Consider the following 13,984-nt stretch of genomic DNA (forward strand, 5'->3'; position numbering starts at 1 on the left):
TTATCTCAGTTTTTGGATATCAATGGATTGTGAAAAACAAGGTCTTTTTTTTCCTTCATTCTCCAATGGAGAAAACATTCAAAGACTCATCCCGTGCAGAGCACCACTTCTTCCTCCCATTGGGAGTGTGCGATCGAGCACCACGAGATTCAAAGAGCTTCTTTCCCACCACTCCTGAACAAAGCTCACACTAATAAAATGTTGCCTGACGAATGTTGCCTGCCTCCCTTCCCTTCCCCCTTACCGACCCAGCCATCCCTCCTCTCCCTCAAGGTGGGCGCAGCGGTTAGCTCGAAGCCTTTACGGCACCAGTGTAATGGAAGATTTAAACCATGTTTTTTACTTTTGCAGCCTTTGCTTCTACAAGGCTGAGAACCTGGTGGTTTTTTTTAGAATCAGCAGACATAATCTAATTTACACCATGAGGCCTAGAATGCATATGAATTAGTAGACATCTTAAATTCCACCATGAGGCCCAGAGATGCCGCTTTCTTTTGTTGGTCGCAGTCTGTCAGGAGACCTTGAAGATAATTAAATCATTTGTTCAAAGAGATAAGATCTGATGTAAATAACTTTTGGCTAATATAAGCCATGGTCCCATTGCTGACGTTTGAGGTGCAAGATCTCTCAGCAAGAAGAACAACTTCAAGATTTCAACCAACGTCCCGGTCAGGGGAGGTGGAGAAGCTGCTACCGGCGCCCCGACACCTACTACAAGTGTGCAGTTGTTGCCTCGTTTCAGCAGTTGGGACCAGTCCAGGCGTTGATAAGTATAATTGGGAAGGGCTTGCATATTGTAGTGTGAATTCAGCATTTGATTTAGTAATAAAGACTTGTATAAACTGAACTGCTCTCGGTGTGTGTGTGTCTATTTTCTTTCGGTAGCTCAAACACTGTGACCAATCTAAAATGAACAAAATGAGAGGTACAAGTTTACCCAAGACAACCAGCAATCAGGACTAGGAGCCAAATCCCGTGCTGTCCGTTAGAAGTTTGTACGTGTTCCCCATGGGTTTTCCCTGGGAGTCCAGTTTCCTCCCACCATTCGAAATGTACCAGGGGTGTAGGGAATTGGCCGGGTGTAAATTGGGAAGCACAGACTTGTGGGCTGAAATGGCCAGTTACCATGTTGTATGCCTAAATAGAAACATTTTAATTTGAAATTTAGAAAGCCCGAAATGTTGATTAACCATTACCTCCTGTGGATGCTGCGCTTCCTGCTGGACTTTATTGTTTAACAAAATAACATTGCCCTTGCTCTGCCCTAACTGATCTCTCCTTGCAACTTTGCACGGTTTTTTCTGTGCATGGTTTGATGAGATGGATCGCTTGTAAAATATACTTCGTCATTACTTCAGTGCACATGAGAATAAACCTGAAACCGAACTATGACTCCTCCCCCGTGGTCCTGGGCCATAAAGGTCAAGCCACCTCTCCCTTCCCGCCATTCCTATACCTGGATCCGGGCCAGCAAGGTTCTTCTGTACATTAAAGCCCATCATTCCCTCTGCCTTGTCTTGGTGGTTACTGGCAATGCACTACAATCTAAAAAAAGGACATGATAGGAAAATTTTAAGGTGATTTTTATGATCAGCAGCCCAAAATCCATAAAATACACTCAAAAGTGCTCAGGAAGCAAAATCTTTGTTACCAGTATTATTTTGACCGAGGGAAAAAAAAATCCTGGCATTCTACCCTACCTAGGTCTCTCGTCATTTTTGGCATGTTTTAGTTCTGTTTTTTTTCCCCAAATTCTCCAACCTTATCAAAATGCTTGCAAAGTTTTAAGATTCGAGTCCTGATAGCTAACATGCCTTGACATCATAACTTTTCACTTTACAAGCAGTGATAAAGCCATTATGTTCTCATATTTTCAACTATTATGGATTTCTAATAATTTCAGTTTTCTGCTTTCTCAGTTTCTTTGGCTTGGCTTCGCGGACGAAGATTTATGGAGGGGGTAAAAGTCCACGTCAGCTGCAGGCTCGTTTGTGGCTGACAAGTCCGATGCGGGACAGGCAGAGTCTCAGTTTAGTCAAAATGAAAATGGTAGAAATGTATTCAGAAGACAAAAAGGAAGCAAGTGGTTGTCCAATTTAAAAGTACAAAATTTCTGTCGGGGCTTGAATGACTGCATGTGGGGTGAATGTTTGTCCCGACTGAGAGTCTAAAATGAAAAGGTGGTGGGGGGGGATGACAAAGCTGAGACATACAGAATTTTATACCAATGGAACTGTATCACAAAAATAAAATGGTAGAGGCGTCCTCGTTGAACATATCGATAGAAGTTGATAGATTTCTAGGCATTAATGGATTATGGACATTCGTCTGGGCACACTCCAGCCAGATGGAGAGTAACATTGACTTCCCTGTTTTCTGCTAACTTGCTTTCCTTCCTCTCCCTTTCCAGTTCTCCCTTCCCTTCCCCCTTACCCACCCAGCCATCCCTCCTCTCCCTCATTCCTGCTGACCCTCCCTCCTCACTCCACCTATCATCTCCTGCCTTTGCCACCATCCCTTCCCCCCTCCCCCCTCCCCCCCTTCCTTTTTGTTCAGACACATGCCAGCATTCTTTCATACCTTGATGAAGGGTTCAGGCCCAAAACGGCGGTTCTGTATCTCTGCCTTTGCTACATAAAGGACACTGTTTTACCTGCTGAGCTTCTCTCCAGCACTGTGCTTTTATTTCAACCTCGGTGCCTATAGATTTTTGTGATTTATCCATTGATTATTAGTGCTGAGGCAAAAGTTCAATCATGATTGTATTACAGAGTTGAACAGGTGACCTTCTCCTGCTTTCAATGTTTCTTATGTAAAATAGGAGGAAAAGCCAAAACTGCCTCAATGTAAACACACAGTTTTGGCATCTTTCAAACTGTAGAGGCCAAAATAGAATTGATGGCTCCATTTATGTTCTGAATGGGAATACAAAATTTCCCAATAACAGTCAAAGTATAATTACAATTCATGAAATTAAAGTTTCACGCTATGAATCATCCAGATTCAAACCAAGGGAGCACTTTGAAAAATTCACTCAGCCTTTCAGTTGTCGACAGAGACATACATTTCACCATGCCAATCATCGTATTTATTTCTGGTGTACATGAAAATGCTTCAGGATCAAAGCTTAAAAGGATAATCTGCTGAATAGACAACTGGTTCCAAATGTTGAGTACTGATTGTGGCTTTATAGTTGGCACAAATACTAATGATACTGTTGTAATACTGACGTTAAACGGTCACTTTTAGCATTGCTGTTGTATCCATACAAAACAGCAGCTTTCTGGCAGGTAGAAAAATCAGGGGATCTTCGTTAAATCTGAATGTTTGTCTCAAATAAACAAAAAGAGAAACAAATTAAGACCTTTGTCTGACAGTAGATTGTCACATTATGCACAGAGAACATTTTCTGAGTTTTTATCTAATTCAATAACTGCTGCTATTCTTTGTCAATGGAAATATTTTCCCTATTTGATTATCAAAATTCTCCATAATTTTCATCATCCTTTCTATACACCTCTACTCTAATTCAAATATCAGTGTCTTTAAACTCTCCATGCAGGTATGCCATAATGGTCTATGCCAGTATTTATTACTCTGCCGATCCATGGGTTTGACCTTGGTGACTAGGTCAAAATGAATATTATTGATATCGTGTAATTAACAAGTGATAGGTAGGACTATTTGTAAATCTGAAGGTGCAAAAAAACCCTGAGAATTCCCAAAACAGAACAAAAATCCTTTCAATGTCTGGAAAGTGGCTTGAGCTCAACAGCATCCCAGCTCCACCACACCCCACTTCTGGTCTGTGGGCTTGTTACAGGTGGTCTGTGGTAAACAAAGGAATACTAAGGGAGATCAGATGGCAGTTACAAATATCTGAAGAGCTTCGGCTTGAGACATTCTATTGCTTAAATATTTAATGAGTTTTACTTTGAAGAATATTTTAGTTATAAGATTTGCTTCTTCACAAATCCAAATCTGCCATCAATCTGACAATTAGTTCTTTCCACAAGATCTCTATCCAAATCTGCACCCTAGGTTGAAATAAACGTGTTAAATATTGAATGTTGGACACTCCATTGAAAGTACCGGCAAGAAACAATTTTAGCACTAAAATTATGCATTTGACAAGAATTTGCCAAGATAATACTACAAATCCTCACCTTAATTAATTGTACATTTAGGCAATGCTCTGCCAAATCTTTCTACCTTGATTCAAGTTATCCTTCCCAGTTCATAACTCTTTACACCCTTCAGACTTCCCTTCCTTTGACAATCTGTGGTTCCAATCCCCATACCTGTACATTGTGCATCCTATCCTTTCATTCGACACTTTTCAGCATTACTTGTGTCCACTAATACAAATCTAGGTCCTTCATTTGGTGTAATCATGTCTCAAAGAAGCACTACTAATCCTGACAATAAATATTAAAAATACAGATCATAGCATTTTGAACACTGCATCCATACTTCATACAAAAACATCCTGAAATGAAGAGTTTAGACTTAGTCTTGTGAGAAACAGAAGGACCTTCACAGATTTCGCTCGAGACAAAAATTGAGAACAAAAAACATTTATTGTACAACAGTGCAAAGTTGGGTGCTTCCCCTTATCCTGGGAATATACACACATACTGGGGCTCACCCAACTTTTATACAGTTCATTTCAGTGTAGAGGTACCCTCCCCCCCCTCAACATTCTTCTGCCTCCTGGATTGGTTTGGCATTTGGTAATTCTGTCTGCCTATGTACTCTGTAAACTTGAAAGACCATGGGGTATCCTGTCTGGGTCCCATCATGTCATTGTCCTTATTCATGACTCTGCCTTTGTCCTTATTCACACATCTCAACCCCCCAGGACTTACTAATTCTGCAGAACTTGCTAATTCTTTCTATCACTACAAGACCCTTATTCTATTATACTTGCGTAACCCTTCCTCACACTCTTATCGGAATTCATCCCTACTCAGCACTTACTTAACTTCCTCTAGTCCAGTCCAGTATTCCTTATTTCATTCATACTAGCTTTACTTCCTATATTCTATTATCTCTCACAGTTTCAACCATTCACCTTCAAGGTGTGTGTTAGGAAGACCACTGAAAGCTCTTTGCTGGTATTCATCACTTATTGATTGAAACACAGAATATTTGAGTGTCATACTCAAGATGTACAAATTCATTGGTAATCGCCAGACTCTTAAAGCGATAGAATAATGTACATTACTAGATATATTATTTATTGAGTCAATAAAAATTGGATAATAACCAGATGACACTTTTTTTATTTGGGTTTAATTTTGGGGGGGGGGGGGAGAGGAGAGATGGGGAGAAAATGGAAAATGTCACTATATATACATGAATTTATGTATGTAAAGTGTATAGTTTTGAATTATTGTGACTTACAAAATAAAAAAATGTAGAAATTAATACTTCCCACACATTACCGCATACAGTTCTGGTTACAAAATTACAAAGATAACAATAGCATAAGAAAAATGCTATTTAAGTAAATTGCCAAGACAAAACCAGAACAGAATGGGTGAATATAAACAGCTGAGGGGAAATGTAATTGAATATAAATTATGACAACCCTAGTTAGATAGGAAGGACCCAGGTTTCAAGTTTACACTTATTGTCACATGTACTAAGTGCAGTGTCATGGCTTATTTTGCATCTATCTAACAAGTCTATCCATATACTAAATACTGCAGAATATAGTCGAGTTAGTGTGAAAGATCAGTTTGAATGGAGTAAGAGCAACAATATCTTACTAGGGTGAGATTCACTCTGGAATCTGATAGTTGTGGGAAAGAAATTGCCCTTGAATCTGGTGGTGTGCAATTTCACGATGGGAGGAGGAGGAGGAGAGAGTGAGCACGGTTGGCTCCTTTTCTGTGGCTTTAGGAGATGTAGATGGAATTAAGGATGACAAAAAGGTTGGCGTGACACACTGAGCTGTGCTCATAATTGTCTGCAGTTCCTTAAGAGAGATCAATAAACAAATAATTGGTAGCGGGGTGAGCAGAAAGAGATTTCTTTTCAACCTAAATAGTGATCGCATCGAGTGTCTGATGGCAAAGCAGAGGAAGAAAATTCACCAAATTTAAAGTGGACTTGGAAGGTTATGATCTTCTCTGACCAGGAGCCGAGAAGCGAGATGCCAGCACAGACACAATGGGCCAACGTTAAAAGTTATTGTTTCGCAAACGCAAATTCTCATTCCAGATCCTGCCACACATTGTTTTAAGACTATAAAAAATAGATTAGGCATCACCTGTGGGGAATAAAAACAGAATTACCATTTCAACTTGAAATGGTTAATTTTGCTTTTCTTTCTCCACACATTTGCCCTTTTAGATTTCTAGTGTATGGAATATTTTGATGTTGGGTTATTAAGCAATTCAGGGGATAGTTATCATCTCACCTCTTGCAAAGTGCATCCACTAGGATTGGGCCATCTGGAATCATTGTTGATGAAGCTTGTGACACTGATATTTCTGCATATACGACGTCCAAATTTTAGGTTTTCCTGGGATTCTGATGCATATCTCATAAGTGCAATCCGTGAGGTATCAATGTGAAAGGGAAATCTTGTATTTGTATGGAGTGGCCTGGTTAGAAACTGAACAAAATGTATGTTAATGACACAATACATCATTTTAAGTCATATCAATTTTATAAATGTAAAATATCACTTCTTTTGGTTTTCATTTATTTAGCAATCAATGACATTCTAAATACAGTCCTGCTATTCTATTCTATATCCCTCAACTGACCTGGAATTCTCTGCAACTTTTCAACTCTGCTTTTCACTCCCGCTACCTCATTACAAGAAAGCAATGGTATAGAGTCTCCAGCAAAAGTAGGTTACAAGCATGTATATTCATTGTGAAAATTTTTGGGCCTCTGTTTGGTTCTTGACCTGACAAAGGGCCCAGGCTGAAACGTTAGTTACTCTCAACTTCCTATGGATGCCAAGTGACCTGCTGAGTTTCTCCAGTACTTTTGCGTATGGCACACAATCTCAGCAGTGGCAGACTCTCTTATCTAACACTTGCCAAGACCTTTTTTTTCAGGATTTTGTCTATATTTCAGTCCTTTTTTATAAATATAGTGAAATTGTAAAAAAGCAGAAAAAAACTGCTTATTAGTTAAATTACATTTAGCAAAACAAGTTCTTTCACCTACCAACATAACAGCATAGACGTAGAATTTCAATAGCAGCGTGACCGTACTCATGACACGTTCCCGTTTCCAGTTTGGAATCATAAATTGTCCAAAAAGACTGCTGACAGGCACAGCAAAAAACCTTGAGCAAGGAGAAAATTGGATAAAGTACAGGTAAGTGCCAAGGTAATTTAGGAAAAGAATTCCAGCATTTTTTGAGCGGGGAGAAAATTGGATAAAGTACAGGTAAGTGCCAAGGTAATTTAGGAAAAGAATTCCAGCATTTTTTGAGCGGGGAGAAAATTGGATAAAGTACAGGTAAGTGCCAAGGTAATTTAGGAAAAGAATTCCAGCATTTTTTGAGCGGGGAGAAAATTGGATAAAGTACAGGTAAGTGCCAAGGTAATTTAGGAAAAGAATTCCAGCATTTTTTGAGCGGGGAGAAAATTGGATAAAGTACAGGTAAGTGCCAAGGTAATTTAGGAAAAGAATTCCAGCATTTTTTGCGGACAAGCAGGCAAGGCCAGAATTTGATACCTATCCCTAATTGCTCCTGAGGTGTGATAAAGCCACAGCTTGAAACATCTGTTCCTCTGTTGAAGAGAGCGCTGTAGGGAAGAGTTCCAGAATTTTTCCAAAATATTTTGGGGTGGTATGGTTAGCAGAGCTGTTACAGCAGCAGTAACCGTGATCAGGGTTCAAATCCCACGTTATCTGAAAGGAGTTTATACATTCTCCCCGTGTCTGTGGGTTTCCTCCCACCATTCAAAAATGTATTGGGATTGTAGGTCAGTTGGGTGTACTTGGGCAGCACAGACTCGTGGCCAAAATGGCTTGTTAACGTGCTGAATGTCTAAAATTTAAAATTTCCTGTGTCAAAGTGACATTGAAGTTCTAGAACACCGACGTGGGTGATGCTCCCAACATTTGTTATTCTTGGTGGTAGATTCATAGGTTTGCAATGGGACTAACAGAGTAGCCGAGGGGAATTGTAACAGTGTATTTTTAGATGAAACACCGCAGTTATAAAGAACAATTTCTGTACATGCGAGTAGGTTGAGGTGATGTCAATAGAGTAAAGCACTACAGCAAAATACAAGATTTAATAAGCATCTCTGGTGGGCATACAAAAGGCCAAAATAATTTTAATATTTAACTGCATGTTATATTTTGATACAAAGAAGCTTCACCTGGAGTACTGAGGAAATGGAAATAAATACCACAGATTGAGATGAATGGTTTAGTTGATACTTCTTCTTTCTTCTTTGGCTTGGCTTCGCGGACGAAGATTTATGGAGGGGGTAAATGTCCACATCAGCTGCAGGCTCGTTTGTGGCTGACAAGTCCGATGCGGGACAGGCAGACACGGTTGCAGCGGTTGCAGGGGAAAATTGGTTGGTTGGGGTTGGGTGTTGGGTTTTTCCTCCTTTGCCTTTTGTCAGTGAGGTGGGCTCTGCGGTCTTCTTCAAAGGAGATTGCTGCCCGCCAAACTGTGAGGCGCCAAGATGCACGGTTTGAGGCGGTATCAGTCCACTGGCGGTGGTCAATGTGGCAGGCACCAAGAGATTTCTTTAGGCAGTCCTTGTACCTCTTCTTTGGTGCACCTCTGTCACGGTGGCCAGTGGAGAGCACGCCATATAACACGATCTTGGGAAGGCGATGGTCCTCCATTCTGGAGACGTGACCCACCCAGCGCAGCTGGATCTTCAGCAGCGTGGACTCGATGCTGTCGACCTCTGCCATCTCGAGTACTTCGACATTAAGGATGAAAGCGCTCCAATGCATGTTGAGGATGGAGCGGAGACAACGCTGGTGGAAGCGTTCTAGGAGCCGTAGGTGATGCCGGTAGAGGACCCATGATTCGGAGCCGAACAGGAGTGTGGGTATGACAACGGCTCTGTATACGCTTATCTTTGTGAGGTTTTTCAGTTGGTTGTTTTTCCAGACTCTTTTGTGTAGTCTTCCAAAGGTGCTATTTGCCTTGGCGAGTCTGTTGTCTATCTCATTGTCGATCCTTGCATCTGATGAAATGGTGCAGCCGAGATAGGTAAACTGGTTGACCGTTTTGAGTTTTGTGTGCCCGATGGAGATGTGGGGGGGCTGGTAGTCATGGTGGGGAGCTGGCTGATGGAGGACCTCCGTTTTCTTCAGGCTGACTTCCAGGCCAAACACCAAATAGCCATGCAAAGGAGAAATGAAAGGTTCTGCAGAATGAGGAGATATGGGATCTGGCTTAATGGTTTCGTGCATTCAATGGGTTTAATAGAATATTTATATGGTGCAAGTTCGATGGATACTTTTGTGTAATTCTACATAGACAAGTAAATATGGCGGTCAAGTACGGATGTGAAAAAAGAATGTGCTAAAGGATTTTGGAAAATAATTTGTAGCAATAGAGTGAAGCAAGGCCATAAAGGATCTCGTCTCAAAGATTTGAATTTAGAATTTAGTGATCAATGTGAGACAGCCAGAACTAGAACAAAGGGCAGGAAGGGGTTTTGTGGTGGATAGGGTGCAGGACAAGTAGAGGACTAGTTGAGGTTTAATGGAAAATGCATGATAACTAGTATTAGAGCAACCAAATCTGAATATGGCTACAGTATGTATAAGAGTTCAGCAGAGGTGAAATTGGGCAGTTTGTGTGATGGAAAATCCACACACCTGGAAATTCTGACCAAGATCAAATAGAATGGAGAGATAATAATCTAAAGTTAAACATGAAAGCCTGCAGACACCGTGGCTGAAGCAAAAACACAACGCTGGAGAAACTCAGCAGGTCAAACAGTTTACGTTATATAACAAAGATAAAGATGCAGAACCGATGTTTCAGGCTTGAGCCCTTCATCAAGGTGTGGAAAAATGTCGGCACTGATCAAAAAGCTAAGGGTGGGAGGGGTGGTGGAAGGAGAATGGATCCAAAGGCAGGAGTTAATAGGTGGGGGGGGGGACGGGGGGAGGGCACAGCAGCAAGCAGGGGGAGGAGAGATGGCAAGATGAAATGAGAGGGAACAGAGTGGAGAGCTGAGTGAAAGAAGACAGGGGAAGGGAAGGGAGGAAGAAAGGAGAAGTCAATGCCATCCAGCTGGAAAGTGCCCAGATGGAAAAATCAGGTGCTGTTTCTCCAATTTACGGGTGGTCTTGGTGGGACACTACACGAGACCATGGACAAGCACGTGATCATGGGAGTGGGGAGAAGAACTAAAATTGATGGCCATTGTCACTGAATTCGAGAGAGCGCAGGTGCTGAGCAAAGCATTTATCTGATCATCTTATTTAGCTGATGGAGGGCCTGCAGTGAATTACAAAAGGTATAGCAACATACCCAGGGTGTAGGTTAAATTGGGTGGCACGGACTCAGAAGCCGAAATGGCCTGTTACCATGCTGCATGTCTAATTTTTTTAAAACTGTTCCATCATCTGAAATTGCTAACTTCCATATTCCAAAAGTTATGACTCATTGAGATCTGGATGCTTGATGGGTGTTGTAGTATAGAAGTGTGAAGCAAAAGAAATTCCATGTTTGTGTGTTGTTTGATAGATCATTGAAAAAACTTAAAACTTGACTGTATCCTTGTTGCATATACAACTTAACGGAAAACTGCTGTTACTTCCTACCCAAGTAATTGGTTTGCACTCACATAATAGATGTTATCAAGTTCAAATGCAAAGGAAACTCCAGTCCCAGTGTAGAGCCCGTCGAAAGAACCAAAGACTTGTTGATCCAAACCAAGGCTTTTATTAACTAAAAGACTGGAGCGTATCACAAGTAGGTCGACCAGTCCAGAATGACCTGGTCCGACTAGGACCAATCCTTTAAGACCTGCCAGGAGGTGTGGCTATGCTCTCAGCCAATCACAGTCATCTTACACTACCATCTGTACATAGACACATTGGTGATAGAATCTGTACTATCACATCCATATATCAGTAACACAGAGATGAGCAAAATGTTCACTCAGGTCATTACTGCAATGTGGTGAAAACTGCTTCCATTTACTGAGGGATCAAATAATCGAGCAGAAAGTGAAGGTAAAATATTCATCCTATGTAACCTACTCAAGTTTCTTGTTCTTCTATTCTCAAGGCCCACGAAAGGTTACGCAAATGTTTATCTTTTTTTTAAACCTTGAATAATTCAAAGCCACTTTCATCACATGAACCACAGACTGTACAATCAGACAAAACAGCGTTTAGATTAGCATCACAATTATTAGAGCATCATTTGGGTGTGGTAAAAAAAAACAATGCTGGAGAAACTCAGCAGGTTAATCAGTGTACTTTATGTAGCAAAGATAAAGATACATCACCAACGTTTCAGGCTTGAACCCTTCATGAAGATATGAGCAAAATGTAGTCAAGCGCCTGAAGAAAAATGGTGGGAGATGAGGAGCACATTGCTCGAACAGGAGTGCAACTCCCCCCACTACTATTTTGTATGGGCGCTTGGTCTTCCCCCTGCTCCTCCCACCATTTTATTCGGGCACCTGTCAACATTTTGTTTGTACCTTGATAAAGGGTTCAAGCCTGAAACATTGATTATGCATCTTTTTATCTTTGCTATATAAAGGACACTGTTTGACCGGCAGAGTCTCCAGCGTTGTGTTTTTACTTTGTTCACTGCGTCTGCAGACTTTTGTGTTTCTTTTTAAATTATCATTAGGTTGTGGCATGATTCTGTACTTTGCGACACATTCAGTAAATAAAATGGAACCCCGTCTTCTTTAACTAGTTACAATGAAACCAATTACTGGAGTAACTTACCAGAAAGCGAACGCTGGAAAGAAGAGAAGATAAAATGGCCGTTTCTCAGGATGCTGTTGCATGATTTTATATGTTGACTGGACAAACCAAATTGCTGTCAGAAACTGCAAGGCAGTTACAGCATAGCCAACAAAGGATTCTAATAAACCCTGTATCTTTCCTGGGTCTACAAGCTGTTCAAACAGAAACACTTTTTGAGTTTTATTATAGAATTGCTGAGATTACACATTTTGTTTCATTTAGTTTTGCTGTTTACTGCGATAAAACAAATTTATTTGCAGTCTACCCTCAGATTTATTTTCTGTTGCATTTCATTCAATGGAGTGCTCAAGTTTCTTCCCTTTTCCCAACACCAAACTGTTTATCCAAGTCAAGCATGACCATTTATTTTCTAAAGTATTCGATAATTGCCTAAAACCAGCAAATAGATTTCCTTAATGGGCAAAAGAATGGGCATTACAGAAGAGCCTCAAATCCTTTACAGCCAATGTTCATTTGATGTACGTTACTGTAATAATGTTGAAAATGGAGCAATTGATTTCTTCACAGCAATCTCCCATAAAGAGCAGTGTAATAATGATTAGCCTGTTTTACTGGTGTTAACAGCCATAAAAACCTACATAGTCTTCTTCAAGATAGTGCACCTCCTCTAACTGCATTTATTGCAGGTTGCATTCAATTCTCCCGATGTGGCCTCCTCTACATTGGTGAGGAAAAGTATTGATTAGGTAACTAATTTGCTCGACACCTGCACTTTGTCCACAATGGGCATACAGAGCTTCCCAATCACGAGTCATTTCAACTTCCCTCCCCATCCCCACACCAATCTGTCTGCCCTCGGCCTCCGCAACTGCCAGGATGAGGCCAAACACACCAGAGGAACAGTAGATTATATTCTGCCTGAGTAGTCCATAACCCAACTGCTGTCTCATGGTGTAAAGGTCTAGAAAGGTCAAGTGGCTGGTTAGTCTCCCCCTGTTTCTAATTTGCATGTTCATATAAATGACATTAACCACCATAATTATAAGACTGCCGAGAAAAGTTTTAGAAGTCTCCATCTGTGACTACTTACGTGTTTCTCATCAATGAAAAACCAAGTGTACATAATTGCAAAGGTGATTACCACTAAACAGACAGCGACAGCACTAGAATGTTGAATCTTGGTCCTAGTTTCAGAGAGAAAAAACACTGTGTGCCAATTGCCTTGAACAAAATCCACAGTGTATGTTTTGTCATGGACTCTATTCATTGTGCAGCTCTTTTACAAGTTCTAAAGCAATATAAACAAGTTAGTATAATGTGACAGAGTTAAAATACAAGCTAAATAAATGGTGACATCAATAAATATTCTAAATACTCTCATTTACCAAAGATTCTTGCAAATTTCAACAGGTGTACGAAGGAGAGCATTCTGACAGGCTGCATCACTATCTGGTATGGAGGTGCCAATGCACAGGACAGGAAAAGACTTCAGAGGGTTACAAGCTCATTCAATGCCATCATGGGCATTAGTCTTCACTCGATTAAGATTATATAAGAGGCAGTGTCTCAAGAAAGCTCTCTCTCTCTATGCACACACACACACACACACACACACACACACACACACACACACACACACAACATTTTCTAGAATATATGGAATTTTCTAGTTTTGTATGCAATTTTGTTACATGTGTTAATAAAATAAAATATCAAAAAAAAAGAAAGCACCCTGTATCATCAAGGATCTTCACTACCCAGGCCATGCCCTCTTCACTCTGCTATCAGGAAGGAGGTACAGGAGGAGCCTGAAGGCACACACCCACAATACAGAAACAGCTTTTTCCCCTCCGCCATCAGGTTTCTCAATGTACAATGAACCACAGACGATACCTCAGCTTTTTTTCTCTTCATTTGCGCTAATTATTTATTTTTAAATATTGTAGTTATGCAACCATAATTTATAGCAATTTTGCATCTGTAATGCACAATACTGCTGCCACAAAGCAATAAATTTTGTGATACACGTTCCTGACAATAAACCGGATTCTGATTTTGTGCGGCTTAATCC

At 40.6% G+C, this 13,984-nt stretch overlaps 1 protein-coding gene across 1 annotated transcript in view; it reads right to left on the reverse strand.

The window, feature by feature from the left end:
- Positions 1 to 3,065: 3,065 nt before the first annotated feature.
- LOC138742679 (transmembrane protein 145-like) overlaps positions 3,066 to 13,984 on the reverse strand; it is a 35,297-nt gene continuing 24,378 nt past the window's right edge. The window contains exons 11-15 of the mRNA XM_069897414.1: positions 13,004 to 13,097; positions 11,932 to 12,104; positions 7,192 to 7,312; positions 6,428 to 6,625; positions 3,066 to 3,331 (exon numbers count right to left, since the gene is read on the reverse strand). Coding sequence (XP_069753515.1) covers positions 3,314 to 3,331; positions 6,428 to 6,625; positions 7,192 to 7,312; positions 11,932 to 12,104; positions 13,004 to 13,097 — 604 coding nt within the window. The 3' untranslated portion in view covers positions 3,066 to 3,313. The remainder of the gene's footprint in view (positions 3,332 to 6,427; positions 6,626 to 7,191; positions 7,313 to 11,931; positions 12,105 to 13,003; positions 13,098 to 13,984) is intronic.

Source organism: Narcine bancroftii, chromosome 9, assembly GCF_036971445.1.
Source record: "Narcine bancroftii isolate sNarBan1 chromosome 9, sNarBan1.hap1, whole genome shotgun sequence".
NCBI classification, from domain to species: Eukaryota; Metazoa; Chordata; class Chondrichthyes; order Torpediniformes; family Narcinidae; genus Narcine; species Narcine bancroftii.